Here is a 14,569-nt window from a genome sequence, read left to right as displayed (position 1 = left end):
GGGTACCAATAAAGTTACACGGTGCGAGACTACCAATAAAGTTATACAGAGAGCACGTGTAGGAGGCAGAGTACAGTGCGTGGAGCTGTAGAGACACAGGGAGGATCCGTGCGGCTGTGGAGGAGAGAGGCGTCTGCGGAGAGGGGCGATTTAGTGGATGCGTGAGTGAGTGGGTGGGTGCAGGAGTGAGCGAGTGAGGGGGTGGGTGCGAGGGTGATAGTGAGTGAGGGGTGAGTGGGAGGGTGAGGACCATGTCTCTCTCGGAGAGTCTCTCGGCGCTGCTCAACCCGACTCCGCGCGCCGTGGACCCCGAAGACGCGGACACAGGTACACGGCGGGTCTCGCACAGAGTCATTGTAACACGGGGGCCATGATGTATGTGCCGTATTTTGAACTTCTTTCGCATCGTACGTAGCCAACCGTGTTCATCGAGAGGTGCGGGGGTAGGACAACAAACTAAACACAACGCAGTTCTAAAGAAATTCGTTTTCAATCGAGATGTGCTCAAGTGGCTTCCTAATAATAACACGGGGGTCACAATGGCAAAATGGGTCGCCAAGCCGCGTGGTGCGATCGCAAGTGCGCGCACTGTGTGAGTGTGTGGAGGGAGATTTCCCTACAGGGTGTCTCTCTATGTGCAGGCTGCTGCGGGGCTCGGCTTGCTGAGCGCTTTGCGCAGAACGAGGAGGATGAGGTTGGGCCCAGCGTACTGCGGCGCCGCGCCGCGCTCGCAGAGAGCGACGCGCGTTATCGCGGCCTCATCGCGACGCGCCAGGACCTCCACCTCCTCGGAGACCACCACGATGAGGATGATGATGATGATGGAAGCGATGATGGTGAGTGCTGCAACTGTTAACCGTTCCCTGGATTGTAACTCAGGCTTGGTGGCTCAGTGGTGCAGCGAGCGGCTCGCAATTGGAGGTTGCGAGTGTAAATCCTGATTGGGGATTAACTCGGCCCATCATTCCTCATCGGTCGATAAAATTACTACCATTATTTAAAGGAAGTCAACAGTAGTTTTCCTATGGATAAACTAAACCCCGTCAAAGGAATCTGCAATGTCCAATCAAGAGATGATTCCACCGGCATAGGTGGCGCGGACTGCGGGCAATGCCCAATGGTGTGGGAGCAAGCAATCTTGTAAGTGTTCGTCTGTGATGCGGTCACCGCACGTAACCGGAGGGAAGAGGATTCCTGTGTGTCCTATGGGCTTTCAGAAAGTGTCTTGCAATTTTAAACCAGAATATGGCATGATCTTATGTATGTACAGTGAGGTAAAAAAATATTTGATCCCCTGCTGATTTTGTATGTTTGCCCACTGACAAAGAAATGATCAGTCTATAATTTTAATATTTGATCCCCTGATGATTTTGTATGTTTGCCCACTGACAAAGAAATGATCAGTCTATCATTTTAATGGTAGGTTTATTTGAACAGTGAGAGACAGAATAACAACAAAAAAATCCAGAAAAACGCATGTCAAAAATGTTATAAATTGATTTGCATTTTAATGCAATAATAAGTATTTGACCCCTCTGCAAAACATGACTTAGTACTTGGTGGCAAAACCCTTGTTGGCAATCACAGAGGTCAGACGTTTCTTGTAGTTGGCCACCAGGTTTTCACACATCTCAGGAGGGATTTTGTCCCACTCCTCTTTGCAGATCTTCTCCAAGTCATTAAGGTTTCGAGGCTGCCCTTTACAGCGTAGTGTGTTACCAACTGTTTTCTTGGTGACTATGGTCCCAGCTGTCTTGAGATCATTGACAAGATCCTCCCGTGCAGTTCTGGGCTGATTCCTCACCATTCTCATGATCATTGCAACTCCACGAGGTGAGATCTTGCATGGAGCGCCAGGCCGAGGGAAATTGACAGTTCTTTTGTGTTTCTTCCATTTGCGAATAATCGCACCAACTGTTGTCACCTTCTCACCAAGCTGCTTGGCGATGGTCTTGTAGCCCATTCCAGCCTTGTGTAAGTCTACAATCTTGTTCCTGGCATCCTTGGAGAGCTCTTTGGTCTTGGCCATGGTGGAGAGTTTGGAATCTGATTGATTGCTTCTGTGAACAGGTGTCTTTTATACAGGAGCACTCCCTTTAAGAGTGTGCTCCTAATCTCAGCTCGTTACCTTCATAAAAGACACCTGGGAGCCAGAAATCTTTCTGATTGAGAGGGGGTCAAATACTTATTTCCCTCATTAAAATGCAAATCAATTTATAACATTTTTGACATGCGTTTTTCTGGATTTTGTTGTTATTCTGTCTCTCACTGTTCAAATAAACCTACCATTAAAATTATAGACTGATCATTTCTTTGTCAGTGGGCAAACGTACAAAATCAGCAGGGGATCAAATACTTTTTTCCCTCACTGTATGTTGAACTGCTTTCGCGCACTGTATGCAGCCAATCTTGCTAATCAGGTGCTGGGGGAAGGAAAACAAATGAAACACAAAAAGCAGTTAGAAAGAAACGAGTTTTCAATTTAGAACACGTCCCATGTGTTTCCAGAAGGGCACACACTCTAGCGGTGGATAGACCGTGAAACGCGTTCACCTCGGACCCATCTGTCGTTGCAGCGAGTTCGGTAGGAGCTGCAAGCGAAGTGCAAGTGGAGGCGGAGGAGCAGGAGGAAGGGCCTGCAGCGATCACGAGCGCGACGTGGGAACACGCGCGCCCTGGAGAGCAGCAACTTCAGGAAGACGATGACGAAAATGAAAGCCCTGGTGATGATGACGATGATGATGACGCTGATGGAAATGTCATGGATGAAGAGGAGGAGGTGACATCTGAAGAGTAAGGGTGCACATCGTAGAGTTCACAATCCTTGAGTCTCTTCCACTAGCACGGTCATAGTTAATTGGGTTTGTGTCAAATAAGAAGAATTTAAAGACATCTCTATTAGGAGAAATATAAGTGCATTTATAAGAAAGTGACGAAAGATGTGTTTTAAATGTAGACGAATCCAAACCCAAACTGATAAAACTGGTTAAGAGGTATAGCTATGGGACCCTTTTTGCCAGACTATCTTAACACCTGTGTTGTATCACCTGGTTAAGAGGTTTAATTGTTCTAAACCGAAGAAGGAAGTTGAGATGCATGTGGGTTGGTGCGAGCTGAGCCAGTAGCGCCGCTCTTGCAGACCAAAACACCCTGCCACCGGGGCCTTGACTCTCTAATGATTCGCAGCAGTAGCAGGAGAGTGATGGATGACTGGTGACAGCTTGAGCTCGCCAAACCAGGGAGAGCGGGATTCCTGTCTGATGTTTGAAGCCGTTGCTTCAAAATTAAATTTGTTGCCACGTCCACTTCACTGGCGATTGGGCCTGTACACAGTTATATTCACACACGAGAGCATTAGAGGGAAGTCTATTTATAGAAAGCAATTTAATTGGTGTTATTAGAAACTTTGATTCAGCATTTAATTTTAAATGACTGAAATGTGACGTGCATCAGCATTTTTTTGGCAAACTAATGTATGTATGTATGCGTGTTGAACGACATTGTAAAGATATTATTGATTTGACCATTGACCCCGATATGTCACGTATTTTTTTTTTCTTAACTTGACGTTCCACAGGGAAGGCCTGTTACAGGGTGGACTGCACAAACCTGAGAATGGAGGAGTGGTAACATTTCAGTCAGAAGAGATTGATGAAGAGGTGGGCAAGGGTCAGGCCATCAAACGACAAATTGGTACGCATGTGTAACTTCTCACCAGTGCTTGCATCGGTTCCACTGCGTCACGGTAGAACGGAAGATGCTGTCCGCCTTGTGGGCCGCGCCTGCGCTGAATTGCTCTGTGGAAGCCAGCCCACGTCGGCGTTTGTCTGATGCTGCCATTGGCCCGGTGCTCCGACTTGGCCACTTCAAAGGCCCACATGTGAAGGGTAATTAGGAAAAGGTCAGGACTTCCAAGTTTGGCTGCGAAGGGCATATTTGTTGTAAAGTGGCTGGTAACCATAATAAATTGTGCAAGGAGTATTTATGAAAATTAGTCATTGGACCGCATTGCATAATATTTCCTATGCTGCTTGTGACAGTGTGTTGGCTGTGCGTCCCTGGTATATCGATATGTTGTGCCCAGAGTGGGCTTGTCAGAGGCGCTAGTGCAGCTGCCCGTGTTTGGATGTGCAGGCCTTTGGGATCATTTGCTGGAAGCTCGGATCAAGATGCAACGGGCACTGGAGATCTGTAACCGCCTCCCACAGCCCGACACGCTGCCCGGCTTCAAGGCACGCTCTGGCGACGCCCTGTCGCGCACACTTGGCGAAAGTGAGTCGCTTCACCCTGAGCTGCCCTCGAGCAGCTAAACAAATGCACATACGAGACGCCGGTTACAAAATTCAGTGTCTCGTCGGCAATCGTGCTTCGCTTGAGCCAATACTGGTCAACCATGTTTATAGGCAAGGACCCTCTCTGTTAGAGATGGCTCCTAGTTCACAATACAAGAGTTTGCTTGGCATGATTACCCAACCTCAGGCTTATGCAGTGCCTTGCTTTGCTTCTGAATGCAAGAGATTGGCGATCATAAACAGACGAAGGAGCGTGGGCTGTCACCAGGACCGGAGTTTACATTCTCCAATATGGCCTTGACTGTTTTCCACACGTCCTCTGCTGTGAAGCTGCTTCAGATACTGTTGCATTGAGATGCTGCGCTAACTCAAATTGCATTGTAATTACAGACTATTACTAACGGGCATTGCTGATCCGTGTGACGTACTCTGTGCTTGTCTGCTGTTTAGGTCGCTCAGTGCTCCTGGAGCAAATGAGGCTACTGACCGACTTGCAGAACCACCTACTGCACTCAAATGCAGACACACAGCACATGGTGGACAGGAGCAGCCTGCACAAGTGTGTATCTTTGTCTCGGTGTCTGCTTCTGTGTGTTGCTGGTGTCTGGGCGGTACCGTTGAGTGCGTGTATGAGTGTGTTTGTGCAGTGGGGAGCGGTAGTATAGCAGTTAGCACGCTGTGCTACGAACCTGGCATCCCATGTTCTATTTCTGCTCACGGCCAATACCAGTGACGATTATCTGAACCGGTCCTGGGCCTCCCCTAGGTCGACTAGGCCTCAAATGGGTACCTGTGCGATGTATAAACATCGCCACTAAGGCGTGGTGTTGGCTAGCCACCCCCTCGTGTGCTGTTCCGACCGTCATAGGTGCTCTCTAACAGAACTTGCCCCAACAGTCTGTTAAGGCTGAATGGGGAATCTCTTTGTATGTGGCGTGAGGAGCGGTGGCACATTGGTTGGCATGCTGCGCTACGAACTCGGTGACCCGAGTTTGTTTCACACTCACGGCCAACACCAGTGATGATTATCTGAACCGGTGCTGGGTGTCCCCTCGATCGACTCTGCTTCAAATGAGTACATGATGCAGTGTGTAAACATCACCATGAGGGAGATGAAGGTGACCAGGCATGGTGCTGCGCGTCCACCCTCTCAAGTGCCGTGCCTTAATAGGTGCTCGCTAACAGCACTTGCCCCAAAAGTCTGTTAAGGCTTTACAGGGTATTTCTGTCTTCATCTTTTATTTGTGTGTGCACTGTGTCTCTGCTTCGGTGTGTTTGTAGCGTCTGGGTGGTGTCGGAGAGCATGTGTGTGTGATTGAGTGACTTGTTGATTTGGAATGGTTGGGCTCGGGTGCAGCATGGATGTTGTGCAAGTGCAGCTAGAGCTCAGTGCTGCCACCATCTGTCTTGCTTTGGCAGTTGGGAGGAGCAGCCAGGCAGTGCTGCTCTCCCTCAGGGGGGCCGAGTGCCCAGCAAGCGCTCGCTGCTCATGGACGAATACCCCGACTTCTCCGCCAAGAGATTCACTGCCTACAAGCATCATCGCAATGCCGTCATTCAAAAGTGGCACGACAAAACTAAACTCAGCGGAGGCAAGATGAAGGTAATTGTAGAATGAGTGGGGAATGCTCCCCGGGGAGATGCGGGGTTTGAAAAAATCAGGCTGGGCTGTCTATGATCCATCCAGGGTTCAAGTAAATTATTATTATTATAGGCTGGATTATGTGAGCTCACAGATTATTGAAAGATTTGGACACTGTCCCATCGGTGAGCTCCTTTTGGGAGGTGAGGCTGCATTAGCTGGGTCATGCAGCCCACATGCCCAGCCACTGCATGCCTAAGTAGCTTTTATTTGGCCGGATAAAGGAGGCAAAACGGTTGCGGCATTGGCTAGAGAATAGATGGACTGATGTGGAACAGGTGGATGTGGAGTCAATTGGACTTGTCGATGGCTGGTACCAGCGAAGGATGCTACTGGCAAGTTGGAGGCAGTCGTCCTCCAGCAACAACAGAGAGCAGTGGAACAACGTTCACAACAATGAACGGAGCTCTGGGCGGCTAAAAAGCAGCAAGTTGGCACAGTGGGAACCATACATGGTGCATCTCCCAGTCCTCTCAGTCAAACTGGCACATGGGTCTGTTTCGTGACCTCAAGGTCACGTCAAGTGTGGAAGGCTTGCTATAACCAGGTTAGGTGCACTTAACTTGGCACAAGTGCTGTGGTGATGTCACCACCACTCAGTGAAAAATGACGGCTGTTATTGTGTGTGTGTGTAATCTTTTTCTATGTGTGTGATCTGGTGGCAGGGCTTCGCCTCGTTTGATCGCTCCGTGCTGCTGCAAATTGAGCACGTGTTGCAGGAGCGTGAGCGCCTGCTCCTCCGCACGCAAACCAAGCGCTCTGCCTTTACTATCCTGGGGAAGACCCCAAACGAGGAGACCAGCGGCAGCGGCATGGGGACCGACGAGTCACATCCCGCGGTACAAACATAGTCTAGATGTGATGCGTACTCTGTGATGCACTCGTTGAGTGTGATGCGCACTCTGTGATGTACTCGCATGAAACCCTCACTCTGTTGCCCCGTGTAGACTCGGTGAATGTTAGTGCGGCTCTCATAGAAGTCTTGTCGTTAATTTTGGCTGACGAGCTGCTGTGACCTGCAGGTCGCACCACGGGCTGCGTCACAGCTCAAGGACATTGATCCGGAGGTGTTTGATGATGGGGATTTCTACCACCAGGTACAATGAGTGTGTGAATACACTCCGTGCGTGTGAGAATACGCTGCGCCCGAATACGCTGTGCACGAATACGCTGCATATGTGTGCGTGAATACAATGCGTGCATGTGAATACGGTGCTTATTAATGCACTGCGCATGGATTAATCAAGTATGGTCATACCATACACTCGTAGATGAAAATCCCCCGTATAGCCTGAGACTGTTGGGGTAAGTGCTGTTAGCAAGAACCAATAAAGGCTGGCACTGCACATGAGGGGGTGGGTGGAAAGCACCATGCCCGACCGCCTTTGTTTCTCTGAGTGGCGATGTTTACACAACACCAGGTACTCATTTGAGGCTGAGCGGACCTAGGGGAGGTCCAGGACCGGTTCAGATAATCGTCACCAGTGTTGGCCACGAGCAGGAATTGAACCCGGTTCGTAGCACAGCGCGCTAACCGCTACACTACTGCTCCCCGTATACATACACATAGACTTGTGCCGTTTGCCACTTACAGCTGCTGCGTGAGCTGATCGAGTGCAAGACGGCTGCCACGGACTCTAACGATCAGCTCGCTTGGGGAAGGTAATGCTCATTGGAACCACCCACTCGCACGCATATGTTGAGGTGTAAGTGCAGGGAACGTGAATGTGCGCACATCCTCACTATGAGTTGACCCTGTATGTATGTTGAACTTCTTTCACACCATATGTAGCCAACCGTGCTAATTGGAAGTGCGATGCTGAATAAAAGAGCAATTGCGTTGCCTCTCTACGCGCGCTCGCTCACTTCAGTTTTCAACAGTTTGTGGTGGTTTTCATTGCAGGCAGTGGCTGGAGATACAAAAGTTAAGAAGTAAAGTTAAGAAGAAGGTTGACACGAAAGCCAGCAAAGGACGCAAAATCAGGTTGAGAGAAATATCTCTTCGAACGGTCGTGTGGTAACGTTTCGTGTGGTGACGTTTCATGCAGCATGGCAAAGGTAGACACATTGAGGATCGTGATGCCTCGGCAAGAGCCCAAGCAAAGACGGTCTCTGGCTGTACTCCGTGCCTTTGGGATTCTTTACCCCCTAGTCATAATCGTAAAGTTTTTATGGTGATCATCGGCCTTTGGGATTCTTTACTCCCTAGTCATCATCGTAAAATTGTTTATGGTGATCATCGGCACAGGAGATAAAGGCGTCCCGGGCGTTCGTAGGTGCTCACTAACAGCACTTGCTGCAATAGTCTGTTTAGGCTATACGGGGGAGGGGGCTCTTTGCCTTGGTGTTTGTGCTGCTACTGCTGCAGAACTTGCCGAATATTTGCATTAGAACCCAGCAATCGAACACTGGGTAGCGTACCTTGAGCTCATATTCACGTTTGTGCGGCATCTGCCCTCATGCAGGTACAACGTGCACAGCAAGCTGCTGAGCTTCATGGCTCCCGTCGACAACAGCTGCATGAGCGATGAGGCCAGGTACAGCACAACTGTGGTGTTTCCATTGCGCATCGCACACAACCGTGGCGTTACCATTATGCATCACACGGAAAAAAACGTGTTTACAATTTGTGCGTCTGCTGTATGTACCGTGTGCTGCGTGTGCAGGACGGAATTGTTCCGTTCTCTCTTTGGGAAAAGCCAGAAGCTGGAGCCGTCACCTGCTGTGTGAAGCATCACTGCACATTTGCCCTCATCAAATATTCTGAGCAAATCGCACGTTCTGTCTTGGGACTCTTTTAAAATATTTGAACATATTTGTATTATTCTTTACTCATTAAATTCACACGAAGCGAATTAACCTGCGTAGGATTTTCACTTATTCCAAATATTACTCCGTACGTTGTCTACGACGCGTGCTGCATTGGAGCCACACGTCAGGCCGTGGGCTAGTTCCGATGATGCGGCTGGGCTCGCTGCCCGCCTGCAGGTGCGTGCTCTGGTGCCCTTTGGTGGGGTCTTGGAACACATTTAAACTTTTAAACATTTTCCTTTTTGGCAACCGTTCAAAGTGGTAATGTTCACACGGGAGAGTTCTCCGGCTAAAACCTCAAATCCACTAGCACTTTGATCAAGTATTTGTTTTTTATAATGTACTCGTGACGAGTCTTTTTCAAGGTCACCGGTTTGAACACTTGCCCACTAAATATGTGACGTGTCTCCTTAACTCGCACGAAATGGTTCAGATGGACTTGACTAACGTGATCGTAGATTTCATCCTGGTGCTGAGAGTTGCATGTGGGTATTACTTGACCATACTTTCAGCTGGTCAGTGTGGCTTGAATAAGGGGACCATAAAGTGCAGTACAGTACAATGGCACTACGTCTGGCCCAGAAGGGGCAGCCTGCAGCGCTTGTTACGTCGATTCAGCGTTGGGGTGAGTGAGCACATTGAGTTGGGGCAGTATTCTCACAAAGGAGCGAGTGCTTGGGTTCGTGGAAAACGCAATGCGTTCCGTGTTGATCGCACTGCGGCTGTGATGAAAAAAAATATCGGCGACGTTTTGGACAATACAATGGCCCTCTTATCGCACAAATAGGCTGGAGTGAGTTGGGGGTTGGAGACTGAACTTACCACCATAGGGCTTGATGAGAATTACATTTCACAAATCAGAATATTTATACTGGAGGAATCTGATGAGCAATTAAGATCTTTTTCACGTGTCCAGAAGATGTTTTCTTGTGGCTAGTTTTTAGATGTGCGCATGCATAGTTATCTCGGCAGTTACTCTAAAGCAGGGGTCCTCAAACTTTTTAAACAGGGGGCCAGTTCACTGTCCCTCAGACCGTTGGAGGGCCGGACTATAGTTAAAAAAACTATGAACAAATTCCTATGCACACTGCATATATCTTATTTTGAAGTGAAGAAACAAAACGGGAAAAATACAATATTTAAAATGAACAAGTAAAGTTAAATCAACAAACTTGCCAGTATTTCAATGGGAACTATGGGCCTGCTTTTGGCTAATGAGATGGTCAATGTCCGGTTCCATATTTGTCACTGCTAGTCATAACAAGTGATGCAAGTGTGCATCCGTTAGTCTAGATCTGGTTGGAGATTTCAAATGTTTCATTCTGGAAAAAGTCTGTTCACAGACATAAGTGCTGCCAAAGATGGTTGCCATTTTGAGTGCATGGTTCCTGAGATGAGGATATGTCTCAGAGGGGAGAGATGCATAGAAATTATGAAGGCTGCTTGACTTGAATGCGTCTTTCAGAGAGTCACAATTCTGCAGTTCAGCCAGTTCCATTTGGTAAATTGTATCCACATTTTCAATGTCAATAGAAAATGGGTTACGGAAAAGCTGTATGTCCTGTTCATGGAGATGACGCTCTTTAAATCTAAATTGGAACTCCTTTTGCAATTTTTCCAGTGAATCCACACATGTTTTGTTTGGGAATGCAACCAATGGTTTTTCCGCTAACAGATTTTCAGTTGTGGGGAGATGGCAGAAGTTTTCCTCCTTCACTTGTTTGATGAGGAGGCCTAGTTTTACTTCAAATGCTTTGACATGTGATTGCATATCACAGATGAGCTTCCCCTTTCCTTGAAGTTACACATTGAAACTGTTGAGTAGCTCTGTTACATCTGTCATAAAGGCAAGGTGCCATTTCCATTCTGCATCATTGAGCTCTGGTACTTATTTGTTTTTTGAAAGCAGAAAAGCTGTAATCTGTGAAAGTAAGTCATAGAAACGTTTCAAAACTCTCCCTCGACTCAGCCAACGGACTTCTGTGTGGTACAGAACATCTTCATAGTCAACATTTAGCTCAGACAGAAATTCCTGAAATTGTCTGTGGTTTAGTGCATGAGCTCTAATGAAGTTAACACAAGATACCACAATTTTCATAACAGAGTCCCACTTCAGTGATTTACTACACAGCGCTTGTTGGTGGATGAGGCAGTGTATGGCTATTGGATGAGAATGGTTATGTTTGTCCATCTCTTGGTTAATGCGAGCAATTACTCCTTTCTTAGACCCCACCATGCTAGGAGCACCATCAGTTGTCACACTGGCTTGTTTAGCCCAGTTCAGCTCCAAACCATTCACAGTTTGGCAAAACTTTTCATAGATATCCTCTCCTGTAGTTGTTCCTTTGATGCTTTGCAGTGCAGCAAGCTCTTCTGTGACTTTGAAAGTCATTCGTACCACGAATAAAAATTTGAAGTTGTGCAGAATCACGAACATCATTGCTTTCGTCGAGTGCCAAGGAAAAATAGGAAAGTTTTTTTGTGGAGTTTTGCAAATGCTGATGCAAATTGTCTCCCATTTCTTCAATCCTCCGTGTAATTGTAGGTCCTGAAAGACTCACTGTACTAAATAAATCGGCCTTCTCTGGACACATCTCTTTGGCAACAGAAAGAAGGCATTCTTTAACAAATTCTCCCTCCACGAATTGTCTGCCAGTGCACGCTATTAGCTTGGCAACTTGAAAACTTGCTCGCAGTGATGAAATATTTAGCTGCTTCTGCTTCACAAAAGTATTTTGCGGAGTTGTTAATGTATTTTTTAGTTTTAATATTTTATCTTTTCTCACTTCTCCGACTAAACAATCATATTCATCTTTATGTTGAGTTTCATAGTGTCGACGTAAATTGTATTCTTTGAACACAGACTATATTCTGGCATATCAGACACACAGCTCTTTCCTTGTACTGCATGAAAAAGTAATCATAAGTCCACTGTTATTTGAATATCCTACACTCCGAGTAAATTTTTCTCTTTCTTCACATCATTGTTTCCTAGGGAGTCAAAATTGCTATTAGTAAAATACCAATATATACAGCGCTACAAAAAACAATATACCAGCAATAACTTTGCCCACACAGAGACGTACAGACTGCACTGCCCATCAATGCAGTCTGATTGGGGGAACTCCGCTTTTACCCCAGGCTCACACTGGTGCGGGTGCCATTAAAAAGTGAATTACACCTGCAGTTTTGTTCACAAATCCCAGTGCGGTGGGCACAATGAGTTCCCACCACCGCAGCCCAATCAGTGCCCACCACCGCAGCCCAATGAGTGCTCACAAGCGCAGCCCAATTAGTGACCATGGGCCGGATAAATGTCCTCAGCGGGCCGCATGTGGCCCGCGGGCCGTAGTTTGAGGACCCCTGCTCTAAAGCAAGTGGTATTCATAGTTCATGGCGAGTGTTGCTACAACGGTCGGGAACCTATGGCTCGCGAGCCATATATGGCTCTTCGAGTGACGGCATATGGCTCCCAGACAATTTTTGAGTTGAAAAAAAAAATCTGTTTGGAACTGATTTTAAAATACTTGTGATATTGCTTAATAATACCGTGTCATTTTAAAGTAAACAGAAATTCGTTTTGAAGATAAATTTCACGGGTCACGCCTGCACGAAGCTCAACCTCACCAAGTCGTATGAACCAGACTACAAGGCCATCAGTAAAACCATGCAGCACCAGAAGTCGCATTAAAAGTAAGACATATTTAATTTATTATACGTAAAAAATTACTATATGGCTCTCAATGAAATATATTTAGAAATATTGGGCTTTTATGGCTCTCCCAGTCAAAAAGGTTCCCGACCCCTGCAGTCTATCTGAACAGCCACTTCGCACCCTGAACTCTGAATACCCCCTACTCGCCCTGAACCATGCATAAATTAATAAACCCCAAATTCCCTGAACCGTGAATAACCCCACTCCCCCTGAACTCTGAATTACTCCCGCTTGTATGAATTACCCTACTCACCCTGAACCATGAATAACCCCACTCGCCCTGAACCATGAATAACCCCACCTGCCCTGAACTCTGAATTACTCTACTTGCCCTGAACTCTGAATAATTCCACTTGCCCTGAACTCTGAATAACCCACTTGCCCTGAACTCTGAATTGCCCCACTTGCCCTGAGCCATGAATAACCCACTCGCCCTGAACTCTGAATTACCCCACTTGCCCTGAACTCTGAACTACCCCACCTGCCCTGAACTCTGAATTACCCCACTTGCCCTGAACTCTGAATTACCCCACTTGCCCTGAACTCTGAATTACCCCACTTGCCCTGAACTCTGAACTACCCCACTCGCCCTGAACTCTGAATTACCCCACTTGCCCTGAACTCTGAACTACCCCACTTGCCCTGAACTCTGAATTACCCCACTTGCCCTGAACTCTGAACTACCCCACCTGCCCTGAACTCTGAATTACCCCACTCGCCCTGAACTATGAATTACCCCACCTGCCCTGAACTCTGAACTACCCCACTTGCCCTGAACTCTGAATTACCCCACCTGCCCTGAACTCTGAACTACCCCACTTGCCCTGAACTCTGAATTACCCCACTTGCCCTGAACTCTGAACTACCCCACTCGCCCTGAACTCTGAATTACCCCACTTGCCCTGAACTCTGAACTACCCCACTCGCCCTGAACTCTGAATTACCCCACTTGCCCTGAACTCTGAACTACCCCACTCGCCCTGAACTCTGAATTACCCCACTTGCCCTGAACTCTGAACTACCCCACTCGCCCTGAACTCTGAACTACCCCACTTGCCCTGAACTCTGAACTACCCCACTCGCCCTGAACTCTGAATTACCCCACCTGCCCTGAACTCTGAACTACCCCATTTGCCCTGAACTCTGAATTACCCCACTCGCCCTGAACTCTGAATTATCCCACTTGCCCTGAACTCTGAATTACCCCACTTGCCCTGAACTCTGAACTACCCCATTTGCCCTGAACTCTGAATTACCCCACTCGCCCTGAACTCTGAACTACCCCACTTGCCCTGAACTCTGAACTACCCCACTTGCCCTGAACTCTGAATAATCTCACTCGCCCTGAGTACAGTGCGAGCTGCTGGAGACAGAGGGGAAGGGAGTCGTGGTTTAGAGGCGGAGTGCGTTGTCGGCACGGCTCTAATAGGTGCTCGCTAACAGCACAGGCCGCCCACAGTGGGGTCTTTGTCAGCGTAGCTTGAGCTGTGTCGTGTAAGATAGTTGGGACTCGCGAGGGAAGACGCTGCTGCTGCGGCCGAGAGTCTGTTGAGAGACGCGAAGAGGGAGCTGCGATGGTGCCGCTGTGTTAGCCAAGGGAGACGAGGGGACAGCGACGCGAGGAGGCGGGGAGAGCCCTAAGAGTCTCGGCAGGTGGAGAGGGCAAGGGGCGCGTAGAAAGGGACAGGCGGGGCGGGGAGCTGCGATGTTGCCGCTGTTGCTACTGCCCAGGGCCGCGCTGGGCCCGCGTGCGGCCCGCGCCGTCTCCACGTGGTCGCCCGTGGGCGCCGCGTTCAACGCGCGGCAGCAGCGGAGCGCGGAGAAGCCGGGAGCAGCGACCCAGGTACCCAAAGCCCTCACCCCGTGATCCCGTGGTGCTGGTGGTGACCAACCCCCCTAGCGGTGACCTCCCCCCCCACTAGTAGTGACCCCCCCCACTAGGGGTGACCCCCCCACTAGTAGTGACCCCCCCCCCATAGCGGTGCCCCCCCCACTAGTAGTGACCCCCCCCCTAGCGGTGACCCCCCCCCCCACTAGTAGTGACCCCCCCCCCACTAGCGGTGACCCCCCCACTAGTAGTGACCCCCCCCCCTTAGCGTTCAATGCATG

At 48.6% G+C, this 14,569-nt stretch overlaps 2 protein-coding genes across 2 annotated transcripts in view; both read left to right on the top strand.

Annotated features, from left to right (window-relative positions):
• Window positions 1-105: 105 nt before the first annotated feature.
• AATF (apoptosis antagonizing transcription factor) lies at window positions 106-11,354 on the top strand. Its single transcript, XM_061571211.1, has 13 exons — window positions 106-327; window positions 642-836; window positions 2,577-2,793; window positions 3,578-3,693; window positions 4,135-4,272; window positions 4,743-4,851; window positions 5,712-5,895; window positions 6,600-6,773; window positions 6,957-7,031; window positions 7,529-7,596; window positions 7,838-7,918; window positions 8,400-8,471; window positions 8,601-11,354. The coding sequence occupies exons 1-13, from the start codon at window positions 252-254 to the stop codon at window positions 8,662-8,664; spliced, it is 1,569 nt and encodes a 522-aa protein (XP_061427195.1). The 5' UTR covers window positions 106-251; the 3' UTR covers window positions 8,665-11,354.
• A 2,364-nt stretch (window positions 11,355-13,718) lies between these two features.
• The window catches only part of MIPEP (mitochondrial intermediate peptidase), a 37,788-nt gene continuing 36,937 nt past the window's right edge, over window positions 13,719-14,569 (top strand). The window contains exon 1 of the mRNA XM_061571069.1: window positions 13,719-14,303. Coding sequence (XP_061427053.1) covers window positions 14,166-14,303 — 138 coding nt within the window. The 5' untranslated portion in view covers window positions 13,719-14,165. The remainder of the gene's footprint in view (window positions 14,304-14,569) is intronic.

This window comes from Lethenteron reissneri, chromosome 47 (assembly GCF_015708825.2).
Source record: "Lethenteron reissneri isolate LAM-NWPU_2019-01 chromosome 47, ASM1570882v1, whole genome shotgun sequence".
NCBI classification, from domain to species: Eukaryota; Metazoa; Chordata; class Hyperoartia; order Petromyzontiformes; family Petromyzontidae; genus Lethenteron; species Lethenteron reissneri.
The sequence above is the reverse complement of the archived record's forward strand: the minus strand, read 5'-3'. Positions and strand labels throughout refer to the sequence as shown.